The sequence below is a fragment of the Danio rerio genome, chromosome 19 (genome assembly GCF_052040795.2).
Source record: "Danio rerio strain M-AB ecotype USA chromosome 19, GRCz13ab, whole genome shotgun sequence".
Taxonomy (NCBI): domain Eukaryota; kingdom Metazoa; phylum Chordata; class Actinopteri; order Cypriniformes; family Danionidae; genus Danio; species Danio rerio.
The window spans coordinates 47,616,950-47,634,491 of NC_141039.2; the positions used below are offsets into that span (position 1 = coordinate 47,616,950).

Consider the following 17,542-nt stretch of genomic DNA (forward strand, 5'->3'; position numbering starts at 1 on the left):
TTATTTAAAGCAGGCACCTTTTTTATTTGCATTGGATAAAACACATTAAAGAAAAGGCAGGTTAAGTGCAGTAAATTCCACAAAAGCACTAATATTAAAATGTAAAAAAGTTATATGGAACCCATATTTAATGCACACATAATTTAAAGTATTTTGTTTTCAGTTAAAATTAATCATTAATGAATTCATCAAATAATATAATAATGTAATTTAGATGATGTACATGCTTCCCATATGTTAAAGGATCAAATAATATAAAAAAAATAAAAACAAATTAACTGAATGTCCATATACTTAATATTGTTTTGTTTGATCTAATAAATTAAAAAAAATTGTAAAAAATAAAAACATAAATAAAAATAATAAATGAATGAATGAATAAATAAATAAATAGGTTATTGTGGAGAACCATTTTCATAACAGTGAGCAGAAAAAGCTCAAATGTAAATGAAAGCCAATGAGTAAAAAAAAAATAATAAATAAATAAATAAATTAAATATCTGTACACTTATGAAAGGGAAAATGTTATATGTTTAAGCTAATAAAATAAAACATTTTATGTAAAAATAATTAAATAAATAAATAAAATAAAAAAATAAATAAATAAATAAATAAATAAAAAAATAAAAAAATAAATAAATAAATAAATAAAGTAAAATAAAATAAGTTACTGTGGAGGAACATTTTGACAACAGTTAATGGACAAAGCTAAAATCTAAATGTTTGTCAGCGAGCAGATAAAATAAAATAAAATTAAATAAATAAAAAATATATACAAAATTAAATTAAATTATATTATATTAAATGCATATTTATATACATTTAAAAGATAAGATAAAATGCTTCTTATATGTTTAAGCTAAAATGCATCAATGAATAAGAGATCGAAATAAAAATATTTATACATTAACAGATCAAAAACAAACAAATATGTCAAATCTAGCAGTTTGAGAGATAGAGGCAATGCTTAAAATGTGTGTTATCTAACTAAAAGACTCATCGTGATCCAGCAACATTTCAGCTGTGACGAAGTAGAAAAAGATAAAATCTAAATGTGAGCCAGTGGGCAAATAAAATAAAATAAAATAAAATAAAATAAAATAAAATAAAATAAAATAAAATAAAATAAAATAAAATAAAATAAAATAAAATAAAATAAAATAAAATAAAATAAAATAAAATTGTATTTTAATTTATTCAATTCAATTAAATAACTATATACACTTAAAAGGGAAGATAAAATTGTTCTAATATGTTTAAGCTAATAAAATTAAATAGTCATGTATTTATATATTCCAAAAATACACATACTCTGCGCTTATTAAAATGCATCAATTAATAAGAGACCATACTAAATGTACCTTGGAAAAATGGACAAATAGGTCAAATCTACAAGTTTAACAGATAGAGGCAAAGTATAAAAATCTAAAGTTACATTAAATTAGACTTAGCATTATGTAACTTAAAGAACCATCGTGATTCAGCAACATTTCAACCATAAAAGAGTAGAAAATCATTACATAACAAACTGATTTAAATAGGTTATTGTGTTGGGACTTTTTCACAAGCTCAAACTTTAAAAATAAAGAAGCTAAAATCTCTTTATGCTTTATTAAATTAGACAGCACACTTCTAAGAAATACAGCTTAGCTTGAGGCATCTAGTATTTTAAACATCCTTGCTTCAGTTTACTCTATGTCATATAGTCACAAGTAATTTATGATATTAATATTACAGCGCTCCCAATTCTGGAAAAAAATGGGCTGTTATTAATTTATGGAATCATCTAATATTAAAATATGGCAGGGTTTATTTGTGGTGGTGCCAGAAATCCAAGGAATGAAAATCAAAGGGTCAGAATCCATCCAGGTTTCTGTCCAGATGAGTCCTCTAGGTATCCGTGTCATTCTTTCTTCATTACCGAAAATAACCCTCCAACCAAATCTGAAAACAGCTATTATTTATATCTGCTGTCTATGAAAGGGAAACAACATATGCGAGGGGAACTGGAGGGAGAAAAGAGTAAATGAGCTTTGAGGAAATTGGCAGAGATGCTCGGCATGAGGCGGCTCCGATTCGAGGAAACCCAGATTTCTCCAACAGCTATTTTTCCACTTGAACACCACGAATGGCGACCGCAAAACAAGCCTCCCTTTGCGAAACAATGAGGTTGAAAATATATCACTGACTGTACTGAACGCATATCAGTGGAGCTGTGAAATATGATGATGTACAGTTCTAGCCAGAATTATTAGGCCTCTGTGAATTCTTTGTGTTCTTTTAAATATTTACTGAGTGATATTTAACAGAACGATGACATTTCTTTAATGTTGTATATTTGTTCTTACGTTTCTTCACTGTAAAAAAAAAAAACAATACCTGTTAATGAACAGCTTCTGTATTTTGTAATTCACAAGTGTTTTGTATTTATTTACGGTGAGGAATTGCCTTATGGATGTTGATCTCTGCTTTGTCGACTTTTGATGTTGAAAATTCGAATCTGCAGTTTAATAAAGAGACTTTATAACTGACATTTTATTTGTTTGAAATAATATCATGTATACGAAATAATATATAGAGAAATAAGTCTGTGATATCACAAGCAAAAACCTAAATAGGAGCCAGCGAGCCAATAAAATAAAATAAAATAATATAAAATAAAATGAAATGAAATGAAATGAAATGAAATGAAATGAAATAAAATGAAATAAAATAAAATAAAATAAAATAAAATAAAATAAAATAAAATAAAATAAAATAAAATAAAATAAAATGAAATCAAATGAAATGAAATGAAATGAAATGAAATGATATGAAATAAAATGAAATAAAATAAAATAAAATAATATAAAATAAAATGAAATGAAATGAAATAAAATAAAATAAAAAAATAAAACAACTACAATGACACAATTTTAATTAAATTAAATATCTGTATACGTTTAAAAAGTAAACAGGAAAAAATAAACGTGGATCACAAAATATGGAAAACTGCTAATTTATGGAGATTATTACAGCGTGTAATAAAATAAAATAACAAACTACAAAAAATGACAACAATTAAATTAAATATCTGTATACTTTTATAATGTAAACAGAACAAAAATATATATTTTTACAGTGTGTAATAAAATAAAATAAAATAAAATAAAATAAAATAAAATAAAATAAAATAGTAATTAAATTAAATTAAACATTATACTTTTAAAAAATAAACAAGATAAAAATAAACATGAATCACAAAATATAGAAAACTGCTAATTTATGGATATTTTACAGCGTGTAAAATAAAATAAAATAAAATGTAATTTAAATAAAATTAAATAAAATGAAATTACAATAAAAAAATTACAAATAAAATTAAATTAAATTAAATTAAACATTATACTTTTAAAAAATAAACAAGATAAAAATAAACATTATGGAAATACTGGTATATGGAAAACTGCTAATTTATGTATATTTTACAGCGTGTAATATAAAAAAAATAAAATTTCATTGAATTTAATTTGAAATAAATAAAAATAAATAAATAAAAAATAAATAATAATAATAAAATAAAATAAAATCTATATTTTTTTATATATGGAAAATGCAAATTTATGGATTTTTTTTACAGTGGTAAGGACTATTCATTATTATTAGGATTATTATTTTTATCACTGTTATTATAAATATTAATAAAATCTACTTATTTATATGTGATGATTTTTCTAATTAACTTACAACTTCAGAGCAATTTTTTATTAGTATTGAGAAATACAAAAAAGGGGGCACTGTCGCCTCACTGCAAGAAAGTCGCAGGTTCAAGTCCCAGCTGGACCAGAGTGCATGTCAGTGTGTTGTTTGCTGTGTGCTCCGGTTTCCCCCACAGTACAAACACATGAGCTATTTGAATAAAATTGGCCGTAGTGTACGAGTGTGTGTGAAATAGTGTGTATGGGTGTTTCCCAGTACAGGGTTCAAGCGGTAAGGGCATACGCAGTGTAAAACATATGCTGGATAAGTTGGCGGTTCATTCCGCTGGGGCGACCCCTGATGAATAAAGGGACAAAGCTGAAACGACAATGAATGGATGAGTATTAATGAAATATACAACACTAATATTAATGAATTTGAATGTTTATTAACAGGTACTTAATAAAGTGCCAATATAAATTATTAATTGATCTTAAATACAGCATAATGCAGCTTTTTCAAACTAAAAATGACCTAAAAAACTAAATTCTTACCTTTTTGGGGGGCAACTTCATATGTTCATAAATTTGTAAAAACAATTAATTTAACTTAAACAATTTATGTTGGGATGACATGAAGGAATTGTGTGGAACCAAGCTTTTTTTTAACCGTGTACTATGATATACTGTGATTTTAGATAACTTACTGTATATCATGATATGCTATTTTTGTAAAATCGCCCAGCTCTGAGAATAATGAGCCAGAAAGTCTCAAAAGCAGAACAGTGAACTCGACCTGTTGTGGGATTTTGACAAGGCAAAGGGTCAAACTTATATACCGCCTCCTCTGAATCTGCGCCATTGGCTGTCATTGAGGGACGGCGACTTCCCTCTGGCGCTTCAGGACGGGCTTTGATGTCATTTCTTCATTCACAGAAGCTGACCTATAAAAGCCTGGCGCTGTACTTTGGTCATAGACATTCTGATGAGGGCAGAGGTTTAGGTCCAACATGTCTAGGAAATTTGCCAGTCTTTTGGTAAAAATAGCACAGGCATAAATATGGACACACTGGATCTAATTACAGTACATCACAGTCTCCTTCAATGCTTTTGAATATAGAAAGTGCCCTGAAAAAATGATATGATCAATAAGTCATGTTAAAGTGCTTTTATTTTACCTGATGAACAGAGGTTAACCATGTTTCAGCATCATTTTTTAAGGCATAGGAGATTCAAGTTGACGTTTGAAGTTATTTTAATGCAATATTATTTAGAGGAGCAATCTTGTTTTGGTATTTGCAGCGGATGACACATATAACACAAGGTAAAATACAGAAAACTTCATTCCTTCATTTTCCTTTTCTTAATCTGTATTTCAGAGATCACCACAGTGGAATGAACCACCAACTATTCCAGCGTATGTTTTACACTGCGTCCTTTCCAGCCACAACCAAGTACTGGGACACACTCATACACTCCTATAGCGAATGTTTTTAGACTGTGGGGGAAACTGGAGCACCCAGAAAATACGAATGTTAACACGGGGAGAACATGCAAACTCCACACAGAAACGCAAACTGGTTCAGCCGGGACTCAAACTAGCAACCTTCTTACTGTGAGGTGACAGTGCAAAATTTTACTAAAGAAAATTTTAATTAAGTAAAGATAAACTTTACTTCAGTAAAGATAAAACATTTCACTTGTTTTATGGTCAAAATGTATATAGAAACCATAATAAATAAACAAATTAAATTCAATTAATTGTCAAATTATGGATGAAGCTGTTCTGCTTTCATGAAACAGAAATACAACATAATCAAATGTATAAATGAATGGCACACTGTACTGAATCATAGTTTAACAGATTAAAAATGGACAAATAGATATACACTAGGAGTTTGAAAAATAGTGGCAATGTAAAAGTAGGTGTATAAAAATATAAAATTGCTATATTTAGGTTGCATTAATAACTTGGGTACTGCACTGTCATCAAATGATTCTTGCTCTAATAATTTCCTAAACTGTAAAGTTTTTTGGTATTCACTCATACTAAATGACATCCAGGCTGGCTTCCGTAAATCATCCCAATAAATTAAAAATAATACATTAAAATAATAAAAAAAATAAATAAAAGCCATTATTTTTCTCAGAAAAAAAAACATTGACCTATAAACAGTTTCATTTCACAAAACGTTTCCTTTCCTAAAACATTATATTTTAATATTGCATCCTAACTTTCCATGAAATAATTGTGAATAATAATAATAATAATTCCTTACATTTATATAGCACTTTTCTAGACACTCCAAGTGCTTTACACATAGGGGAGAATCTCCTCATCCTGGGATTTATAACATCCACAGAGAGTCAGGATTTCAGTTTAACATCTCACTGCACAGTACAAAATAACAAATTGCAAAAAAATGACAACAATTAAATAAAATAAAATAAAATAAAATAAAATAAAATAAAATAAAATAAAATAAAATAAAATAAAATAAAATAAAATAAAATAAAATAAAATAAAATAAAATTAAATTAAATTAAATTAAATTAAATTAAATCTTTGTAATTTTTTCAAAAAGTAATCAGGAGAAAAACAAACGTGGATGACAAAATACGTAAAACCTGCTATTTTATGGTTATTTTTACAGCATGCAATAAAAACTAAACTAAACTAAAATAAAATAAAATAAAATAAAATTACAAACCAAAAAATTACAAATGAAATTAAACATCATACTTTTAAAAAATAAACAAGATAAAAATTAACACTAATCACAAAATATGGAAAACTGCTAATTTATGCATATTTTTACAGCGTGTAAAATAAAATAAAATAAAATAAAATAAAATAATTTAATTTAATTTAATTTAATTTAATTTAATTTAATTTAATTTAATTTAATTTAATTTAATTTAATTTAATTTAATTTAATTTAAATCAATAAATACATACATAAACAAATAAATAAATCAATGTGTAATTTCTCCCATAGGCAACTGAATTGGAAGTTCTAAAACAATCACAAAAACTAACACACTTCCCCATTGAAAAATAATGCAGGGTAAAAAAAAAAAAGATACTTTCCAGCATTGAAAACAGCGCTCCTTCAGTCTCACAGCAGCTTCTGAATACTGCAGCAGTACAGATGTACTCCAGCATGATGAAAACAAACACAGCTTTTCTCTCTCTTTCTCTCTCTCTTTTGACACTGCGGCTGCAGGAGCAGTTTGTAAATGTGTTTGTGAATGTTTATAGGTGTGTATGGACTGAGCAACTCTGTCACAACAGGTAGTGCTGCGAATGAGCTGAAAAACAGACAGCTCCACGCCTCTGCACCTGAGCCTTTCTGACAGACACAGGGCTCCAATCAGACCATGTTTGCAACACAGCTGTCAGCCTGGAAGCCTTTCACTCCTCTGAGGTCACAAAAAATGCTTCAATATGCCTGCATCTGCCGCAACAGCGCTTCATTTATTTATTTAGCCTTTTTTATTTTTTGGACTGGATCAGCTTACCGAAATTGATTCGGTCCTCACTAAGAGAGAGACTGCGTTTAATAGCCTCTGTTAAAGAAAATCAGTTCTTCTGGGTCAAAATAAAATCATTGTCAAAATCACTGCGCGGTGTGTACTTGTGAAGTACTTCACACACTGAAAGCCCTTTAAAAGTAATGAGGTCGCGGCACAGCCATCACTCATGAAGCCCACCATTGTGTGACGGCACTCCAAACATCATCTAGTTTGTGGACAGAGCCTTTTGTTATTCTCCTCCCCGACGCTCAATTGTTAGCTAGGGTAGGTGGTAAACCATATAGATCATACTGTGATGAAGTTGTTAGTGCCCCCTGCTGGCCTCTAGTGACTGGGAGGATTTTGTTGGTGGCTTAAATGAATAAACAAATAAATTGTTGCAGCATGTCAACATTGGAATGTAAACATATTAGGGCTGTCAAATGATTAAAAAAATAATGTAATTAATCACACTTTTTTTTGCAATTAACCATGATTAATCACGAAACATTTACATTTAGTCATTTAGCAGATGCTTTTATCCAAAGCGACTTACAAATGAGGACTAGGAAGCAATTTACACAACTATAAGAGCAACAATTAATAAGTGCTGTAGGCAAGTTTCAGGTATGTAAAGTGTAAGAAGCAAAACATTAGTAATTATTTTGTAATTTATTTATTTATTTATTTTTTTTTTTGTAGTACAGTTAGCGGTGGAGCCAGAGAGGCAATTGCAGATTAGGAAGGAAAGTGGAGACTAAATAGTTGAGTTTTTAGTCGTTTCTTGAAGACAGCGAGTGACTCTGCCGTTCTGATGCAGTTCAGGAGTTCATTCCACCAACTGGGCAGATTGAATGCGAGAGTTCGGGAAAAAGATTTCTTCCATAGACACATAGATCTGCAGAAGTGAGAGCAGATAATAAGAAGCAAAGCCAGAAGTCGCTTTGTAAGCAAACATCAGAGCTTTGAATTTGATGCAAGCAGCAACTGGCAGCCAGTGCAAACGGATGATCAGCGGACTGATATGTGCTCTTTTAGGTTCATTAAAGACCACTCGTGCTGCTGCGTTCTGGAGCAGCTGAAGAAGTTTGATAGAGTTAGCTGGAAGCCCGGCTAGTAGAGAGTTGAAATAGTCCAGTCTGGAGAAAACAAGAGCTTGAACAAGGAGTTGAGCTGCATGTTCAGATAGGAAGGGTCAGACCTTTCTGATGTTATAGAGTGCGAAACGTCGTATTTATTACAGAAATTAAAACACAGGCATTTAAGTGCCATTTAAATTTTAAAACAATCAATGCCAATAACCAACAAAAATGATTTCCATGTTAGATTACACACACACACACACAAAGAGTCTGTAGTGGCTGTATTTTACAAGCAAGGATTCTGATAAGCAACATGACGCAGACACTTTACAAAAGTTATTTGCGTTTTTTTTTCACGCATTAAATATTTAAAATAAATCACTTTCCTTGGTCTTATCCAAATTTCTTTGCATATTAAACACACACACAGTTGAACTGGCGCTATAGGCAAATGGCAATAACGCCATCCTCAACACAAAATTAAAAAAGAAAGTGACCGGTTTGCTGATGAAAGTGAAGATCAGGGGGTTCGCTCACTATTCTGTTGCTCAAGGTAGCCGACTAGCTCACATATGCACGCGCCGTCCCTGAACACACGTCGGCCACAACGGGAAAAAAATAATAAATGCAACTGTGTTATTTGCGTATCTTGTGCACATGCTCGGTTTTTAACACATGCAGTACGTCACATTGCACATACACACCTCAATGTGCATGACACAGTGGCATCTGAACTACAGGCTGCAGAGAGGACTATTTGGAAAATATAGGAGAAATTTGGGAAAATACGTGAATGGTATGATAGCGGGACAATCCCAAGAAAAATGTTGGATCCCACTTTATATTAAGTGTCCTTAACTTCTATGCACTTACATAAAAAAATAAATACAATGTACTTACTGTGTTTATAACTCTTTTGAGTTGGGATAGAGGTTAGGTTATGGACAGGTTTGGGTAGGTTTAAGGGTGGGTTAAGGTGTAAGGGTTAACAGTGTATTTACAAATGTAATTACAAAAGTTAATTACAGATGTAATTACATACATGTATTTAATCAAGCATGTGCACAGTAAATACATGTATTTACACAATAAGTACATTGTAACAAACTATTAATTCTTGTGTAAGTACATATTAGTTAAGGCCACTTAATATAAAGTGGAACCAAATGTTGACAGCCATGACAGTATGTCCAAACTTATTCTTGCTCTTTAAACTGTTCAAAATGCAACATATGGTAAATAATGCCTATAGGTTGGCTTTGCACAGATAGCAACATTAACTCTGACTGACAATGACATGCATAATTCACTATAGGGAATTCTGTGACCGACTTAAATCTGAATCTGTCAGTCTTAATAGAGCAGCGTGAAACACACGTACCTAAACACACGTCGGCCACAACGGGAAATAAAAAAAAAAAAAAAACAATGCAACTGGGTTATTTGCGTATCTTGTGCACATGCTCGGTTTTTAACACATGCAGTACGTCACATTGCACATACACACCTCAATGTGCATGACATAGTGGCATCTGAACTACAGGCTGCAGAGAGGACTATTTTGAAAATATGGGAGAAATTTGGGAAAATATGGAATGGGATGATAGCGGGACAATCCCAATAAAAATGTTGACAGCTATGACAGTATGTCCAAACTTATTATTGCCCTTTAAAGTGTTCAAAATGCAACATATGGTAAATAATGCCTATAGGTTGGCTTGGCACAGATAGCAACATTAACGCTGACTGACAATGCCATGCATTATTCACTATAGGGAGTTCTGTGACCAACTTGAATCTAAATCTGTCAGTCCTAATGGAGCAGCGTGAAATGCTGTTTTACTGCCGTGCAAGCGAGCGCCAGGGATTTCAGGTTATTTCCCTGTACACATAATTATTAGGGTTGGGTATATGTGCTTGTAAACATTAAAAAGTGCTAAATTAACACAGTCCACGCAAATGGCAAGGTGGGAAATAAAAGTAGATTCAACATACATTTTACCTGAGAAAGACTGATAAAGTCCTGAGATCAGTCTAACACTTAGACTTAGAAAAACTTTATTGATCCCGCAGGAAATTGATTATGTAATGACTGCCATAACACACAAAACACAGAAACACAGAACCACAAGACAAAATAAATAAATTAAGTAAGTGAAATAAGTCACATAAATCCAACCAATCTATAAAAGGAAACAGCCACAATACATAAGTATACAAACTATTATATAAGATATTACACTTAAAAGAATCAGTGGTAACTAATACTATTAAGTCATATATCAAGTATTGAAAATAATATTAACCAAAACTAATAATATTACACATAAAACAATTACACATAAAATAATTCAAGTAGTACACAATTTAATATCCAGAGGTTTCATGTGACGTCACACAGTGGTGCGGCTGCCATTTTTGTGACAGAAACGCACTACGCCACACTGTCAGAAATAAAGGTACGCGAGCTGTCACTGGGGTGGTACTTTTTTAAAAGGTGCACATTTGTATTTACAGGGTCCATATTGGTACCTTAAAAGTATACATTAGTACCTAAAAATTGTCACAGGAACACTTTTGTACTTTTTAGGTACTAATATGTACCCTTGAGGTATTAATATGGACCTTTACCGTCTTTATTAAAAGGAGACAAACAGCAAATCCGGATTTCACCATTTCCAGATGAGAAAAGCTCCCGGGTAAAAAAATGTTCCTTAGACACGTATTTGTGCACTATTATCCACACGTGAGTCCAGCTGCGCTCTCATAGAGGTAAATTGAAAACAAAACCTTCACTGGAGCAAATTATAACAGCAACACTGATAACCCGTACCTCCAAACAATTCTTGTTCTCCCGCTTGGCAACACAACGTGGCATCACTCTGCTGTCTGAACACTGTAACTGGTAAAACAGTCTTCGAAGCTATCATGCATATTAATGAAGCTGCAGCGCATACACAATAGAGCGTGCTGATTGGTCTGAACCAAGTCTTACTCATGAATGAATGCAACACACTCAGAAACATCACAAGGTACTCCCAGGTACAGACGTCCAGTCTACGCACTGGAATACATACTAAGATCTCATGGTCGTGACGCAGCTTCAAAAAATAAGTTTCAAACCGGAAGTACGAATTTGCTTGAAATAACGCAAAAGCAACCCATTTTCACTTTTAAGTGTCCTAATAGTGTTTATAGCAGCGTGGGGCACATACATGACTGTCAACAGCTCAAAACATGTGTTTTGGTGTCCCTTTAAGAAAGCATAACTGATTTAAAAATTCAAGAGTGTAATGTTAATTAAGTGTTTTATGTCGTAGAATAAAACGAATAATTTGAATAGTTTGAATCATGAGTTTGTGGTAATTACGAACCTTATTTAAGCAAATTAATAGAAATGCCATTAAAAAAAAAAAAAAACTAGAGCTGCGTCCCAAATGGCACACTATACACTATGCACTCTATGTACTTATGCACTAACACACTCAACAGTATAGTACATGTATGTAGTGTCGTCCCAAATGGAACACTAATGTCTTTTTACTAAGCGGAAATTCAAACCGTTTCCCTGATGACATTTGACGGTTGCCAAATCAGTGAAATAAACTACCAAATTATCAAATAATACCTGCTGTAAGTATAATCTCATTCACCATCGCGTGGCGCTATAATCACTCTCGTAGGAGAATTTTGCCTTCACAATCCAAAATACATAAAGTTATCCAACATGTGCGCCCGATAGCTCCGCCCCTTCCGCTTACGTAAGCAAACCTGCGGTCATTGAGTGCGTGATGGTCCATCATTCTGATGGCGCTGCTCTGCTGGTGACATGGACTCTAGTATGTGCTTCAGCTGTTCTAATACTGATTTTAACCTATTTTTTAGGTTCTAGTGTATTTTATACCATAGCAAAAAAATTAATAAATAAAAAAATATATAATAACAAATAAATTTTACCTTCTAGAAGAAGATACAGAACTTTCCGCAGGAAACGGAACAGATTTAAGAACTCTTTTATTCCAGTGTCAATTGTGTCAGAACCTGCTGAAGTGCTGGGTGAGTCTACAGAAAATTCCCCCTTGAGGGACAATAAAGTATACAAACAAACAAACAAACAAACTTTATTTTAGCGGCTGAATGAGTGCATCGTCCGGGTAATTAAATTGCACTTAGCATTTTTAGAGTTTTCAATGTGAACGCACTACTTACACTATTTATACTACAAAATGGCGTAGAATAGTGCATAAGTATGCAATTTGGGACGCAGCTATTGACTTAGGGAACTAGAACTGCTAAAATGCTAACTTGCTTAGGGGTTTTTGCCAACCTGATCTCACAAGGAAACGTAAGTATTTTACGTTTAGTCTATTTAGTGGCTAGTTCGAACCAATTCGTAGGAACTAGTTCATTAATGCACAAAAGTTAATTAATGCACATTGCTTATCCTTGTTTTAAAATAACCACAAAAAAGACCCTCAGGAAAGCCAACATGTCAAATATACTCCAGTAACTCTCTCGTCCACTAATTTAAAACATCATCCCTTCAGAACAGTCCATCTGTCAGTGTCTTTGTACTACAAGCTGCTTAACACTTCAGATGTGGTCAAGTACACGTCAAGAGACCAAAGTAGGTGTGAGTATTTGCGCACGAGTAATGCAACGTGGATTATCAGGAGCTGTCCAGGGAAAACTACAGGTGATCCACTGAGCGTTCATGCAAAGCTTTGTTACTGCGAGAGGATCACTAGAGCTACCGATCGATTCTGCTCAGGGCGGGAGAAAAGGTGATGCATATCCAAGCAGAAACAGCATGGTCTGCAGCAAAAGAGATGGATCTTATGTGTTCCCTTCACAAGAGCTATTCATACGTCCATTTCGCATGTCTACCTATAAACAGAAGCCATGTAATTGAATCCATTTTATCGAGGCTCCTCAATTTCCCATGAGACGCAATTCCAACCTTGCAATTCATCAATGGATGGAAAGCACTGGAGAAACACGATGTACTTCACACACGCAAGGAATCATCCACAAACAACCTTAAACATGCTTTTTTTTTTTTTGCAGAAGAGCTGCTAAAATCTATTTGACTGCAGACATCTGTGGGCTTTAATGACCCCGCTCTGCACCTGGCTCTTCAGCAGCCATGCTTTGCTCATGCAGATTAAAAGCCTCTTTCAGGAAAGCCAGAGAAGAGGCAGTGTTACGCGGCGGCAAACTGTAACATGCTGGATTTTACACTCGTAAGACAGGGCACTGATCCTGAGCATGATGCCTCCTTCAGATATTAATCCGTCCCCTCAGGACGCAACACATGACCGGACATTTCCCGGCTTCTCGCTGCTGGTCAGTTTGTGATGGATAATTCATAATGAGTGAGATTTGAAGAAGCTGTCAATAAACCCAGGCAAATTGGGTTTGAATAAAAACAAGCAGCCTTTGATTAATGTATTAGATTTTCGCCTCATTTTGATTTATTAAGCATCCTCAATAAATAAACAACCCTGCTGCTTTATGCGATTAGATACTGCTTAATAAACAAGACTTTGAAATTATGTAGTAGACTTATCTGATGTTAATAAATGAATCTATCTATCTATCTATCTATCTATCTATCTATCTATCTATCTATCTATCTATCTATCTATCTATCTATCTATCTATCTATCTATTTATCTATCTATCTATCTATCTATCTATCTATCTATCTATCTATCTATCTATCTATCTATCTATCTATCTATCTATCTATCTATCTATCTGAATATCCATCCATCCATCCATCTATCCAACAATATATTCATGATTTCATCTATCCATTAATCTGTCTGTCCATCTGCATATCCATCCATCTGTCCATCCATCCATTCACTCACCCACCCACCAACCCGTCCGTCCGTCCGTCCGTCTGTCCATCCGTCCATCCGTTTATCTATCTATCTATCTATCTATCTATCTATCTATCTATCTATCTATCTATCTATCTATCTATCTATCTATCTATCTATCTATCATCTATCTATCTATCTATCTATCTATCTATCTATCTATCTATCTATCTGAATATCCATCCATCCATCTATCCAACAATATATTCATGATTTCATCTATCCATTAATCTGTCTGTCCATCTGCATATCCATCCATCTGTCCATCCATCCATCCATTCACTCACCCACCCACCAACCCGTCCTTCCGTCCGTCCATCCGTTTATCTATCATCTATCTATCTATCTATCTATCTATCTATCTATCTATCTATCTATCTATCTATCTATCTATCTATCTATCTATCTATCTATCTATCTATCTATCTATCTATCTATCTATCTATCTATCTGAATATCCATCCTTTCATCCATCCATCTACCAATATATCCATAAATCCATCTATCCATCCTCTGGTTGTCTGTTAATCTGAACATCTATCCGTCCATCCATCCATCCATCCATCCATCCATCCATCCATCCATCCATCCATCCATCCATCCATCCATCCATCCATCCATCCATCCATCCATCCATCTATCTATCTATCTATCTATCTATCTATCTATCTATCTATCTATCTATCTATCTATCTATCTATCTATCTATCTATCTATCTCTCTGTCTGTCTGTCTATCTATAAATCCATTTATCCATTGATCTGTCTGTCCATCTGTATATCCCTCCACCCATCCATCTATTCATCCATCCATCCATGCATCAATCTATCTTTACAAAAACCAACCATGATTTTACCACAAATGAAACCAATGGAAAAACAACAACAACAAGGTAATCAAAATCATCCATGTTTTGGTAATCCTAACCATACAGTAGTTTAACCATGGTAGTTAAAACTGTGGTTACAGAAATGGTCATCAATGTGCACTTTTACCATCATAAAATTGTGGTTGATTTTATTTTCAAAAGTCTAAGTTTGTTCAAACAAACTGCATGAAGGGCAAAATGTTTGTACATTTCCATATACAGTATTACAGGGTTAATAAAATTGGTTTTTAACAACCCATATGTTGCAAAATGACGTGCTAATAATGAATAAAAACTGGTTGCGATGTGAACTGTAAACAGAGTTTGCAATTTATAGACTGACTAAACTCAAAGCCTCTCAATGTTCCATATTTCAGACATTATCTCAACAACATAAATGTATTAATAACCAAATACAGATCTGTTCCACTACATAAAAATCAACATTTTTTCTTTCCTCACATCCCAGTTGCATCCCTATATATAGAATACCCCATATCAGGCAGTCGAAATGAAACATGTTTATATAAAACCCAACCACCTGGGCTCCCGTGGAGCAACCAGCCTCCAGGACAGTGAGTTTTTCATTCAGCACCAGTAGAAATAATGTTCATAATTAAGTTTTATCCCAAGGCCTGCTGATCTTAAACCACGAAGCATATATCTGCTAGAGGGAAAATGCTTCAGAAAGCAAAATATTATTTTTTCCCACCAGTCTGAATGGATGAGTGAATTAGTTTTCTGGTTTCAAAGAAAGTCCAGTGACACCACCGAAAAGCACCATAGACCAGCCAACAATCTTAGGCTGGTTTGAGGGTTTATTTCTGCAATCATGTATGTCGTATTTATGATTTAAGGTGTAATGTCAAGATTGTATTTATTTATTGAAGTACATAAAATAGTACGTCAGAATGAGTCACTGAAACTCTCTCTCTCTGTCTCTCTCTCTCTCTTTCAGTAAGGCAGTGATGTGAGGTCTAGATCGCATTAATTATCCTCGGGATCTCGTCACACTGCCACCACGCGACGGGTTATCAGCCAACAAGACTGCATCTCGCACACTTTACAGACACCGGTGCTGCTGTTTGTACATATCTCTCCAACTAGGAAACACATCAAGCCCTATTTAGCATTCACTCCGCGTGACGACACACTTGATAGGCTGAAGCGCCCAATCAAGAACACACAAAATGAACCAAACTAATAGCGTGTCTGTTGATACTTCTAAAACGAGGACCGAAAATGCTTATATTTGAATTTGGGGTGTCGGTGATGCTCCTATAAACCGTTTAGCATCAGATGAATCAGCCCTGATGCAAATTAAAATGCTAGGCAGGTGGTAATGACCAAGATACATCAGGCAGAAGTGCTGCCCAGGGGTTTGCCTCCACCCCACTCAATTCAATCAAACTACACTGTTTTTTTTTTTTTGTTTGTTTTTGTTATTTTTTTTTAAACCAAATCTATAAGATAGATCACTCAGCACAAAGTTCTCTTCAAAAACGCGCAATGCATTTCACATCACGGAGCTTAAAGCTCGCACCGGATAAATCCACGGGATGTTTGGGATCATGGTGCCTGTATGGACGCGCGTGCAACAGTTAATCCCAAATCAAGGCTGATCAATAGGCGTCCAGACGCGTCAATTCCATCGCGAGATGCTGAGGGAGATCATGCTTCACTGGCAAGTGTAAGGTGCATATCCTACACTATCCAGACTTTATTGACTATCGCATGAGTTAATGCTGCATCTTGTTGTGTGTACGGATACCACACCAAAAGGAATCGGGATTTTTTTTTTTACATCCCCAATCCATCGAGCTGCGTTCCCCGAAAATAAGCGCTCACATTAACACGCGTTCATTTCAGATCCCCTGTATAGGATGTACAGTAATTAGCATTTCCCTATAGTGGCTATTAGAAATCACCCGAGTGCTGTTAAAACAGCTCGGATGAAATCTCTCTACGCCCTTATATTATTACTTTGCGATCCATCATTTAACGACCACAAGCAACTCACGTATCCGCTCGAGCATACTGCAAGAATATTTATTGAGTCCTCGCTCAATGCCTGCATTGAGTAAATGCGCTTCTATTCTCAAGCATTCTGCTGCACGGTTGGCTCTCCTCTCCCTACATCCACTCCAAGCTCGTCTCCATCCACACATATAGACGCACAAAAAGCGAGGAAAAAAAAAACCTCCGAATAACTTACCTCGCACGCATGTGACCATCATAAAAAATATCAGATTCCAAAATGTAACTCCAGTTTTAATCCCCATTTTCTTTGCTTGGGAGTCCACCGGACCACATCTAATACATCCTCTCTTGAAAACGGCCAGGAATCCCGTTGATCTGACGCTGTGCCCCTCTGTGTCATCTATGTGCATGTTCACATGAAGGTAGCTGTTCTCTCCCTCAGCCAGAAGCGGAGCGGATCGCGGTGTGGCTCGAAGTGAACGGTGATGCTGGGATCCCACAGCAACCTTGACGAGGACTCAACCATCTCGC

The 17,542-nt window shown here is 34.0% G+C and overlaps 1 protein-coding gene across 5 annotated transcripts in view; it reads right to left on the reverse strand.

The window, feature by feature from the left end:
* csmd3b (CUB and Sushi multiple domains 3b) overlaps positions 1–17,488 on the reverse strand; it is a 1,026,877-nt gene extending 1,009,389 nt beyond the window's left edge. For all 5 annotated transcript variants that reach the window (XM_087296029.2, XM_087296028.2, XM_087296027.2 and 2 more), the window contains exon 1: positions 17,247–17,488. In XM_087296029.2, coding sequence (XP_087152155.1) covers positions 17,247–17,421 — 175 coding nt within the window. In that variant the 5' untranslated portion in view covers positions 17,422–17,488. The remainder of the gene's footprint in view (positions 1–17,246) is intronic.
* Positions 17,489–17,542: the final 54 nt, after the last annotated feature.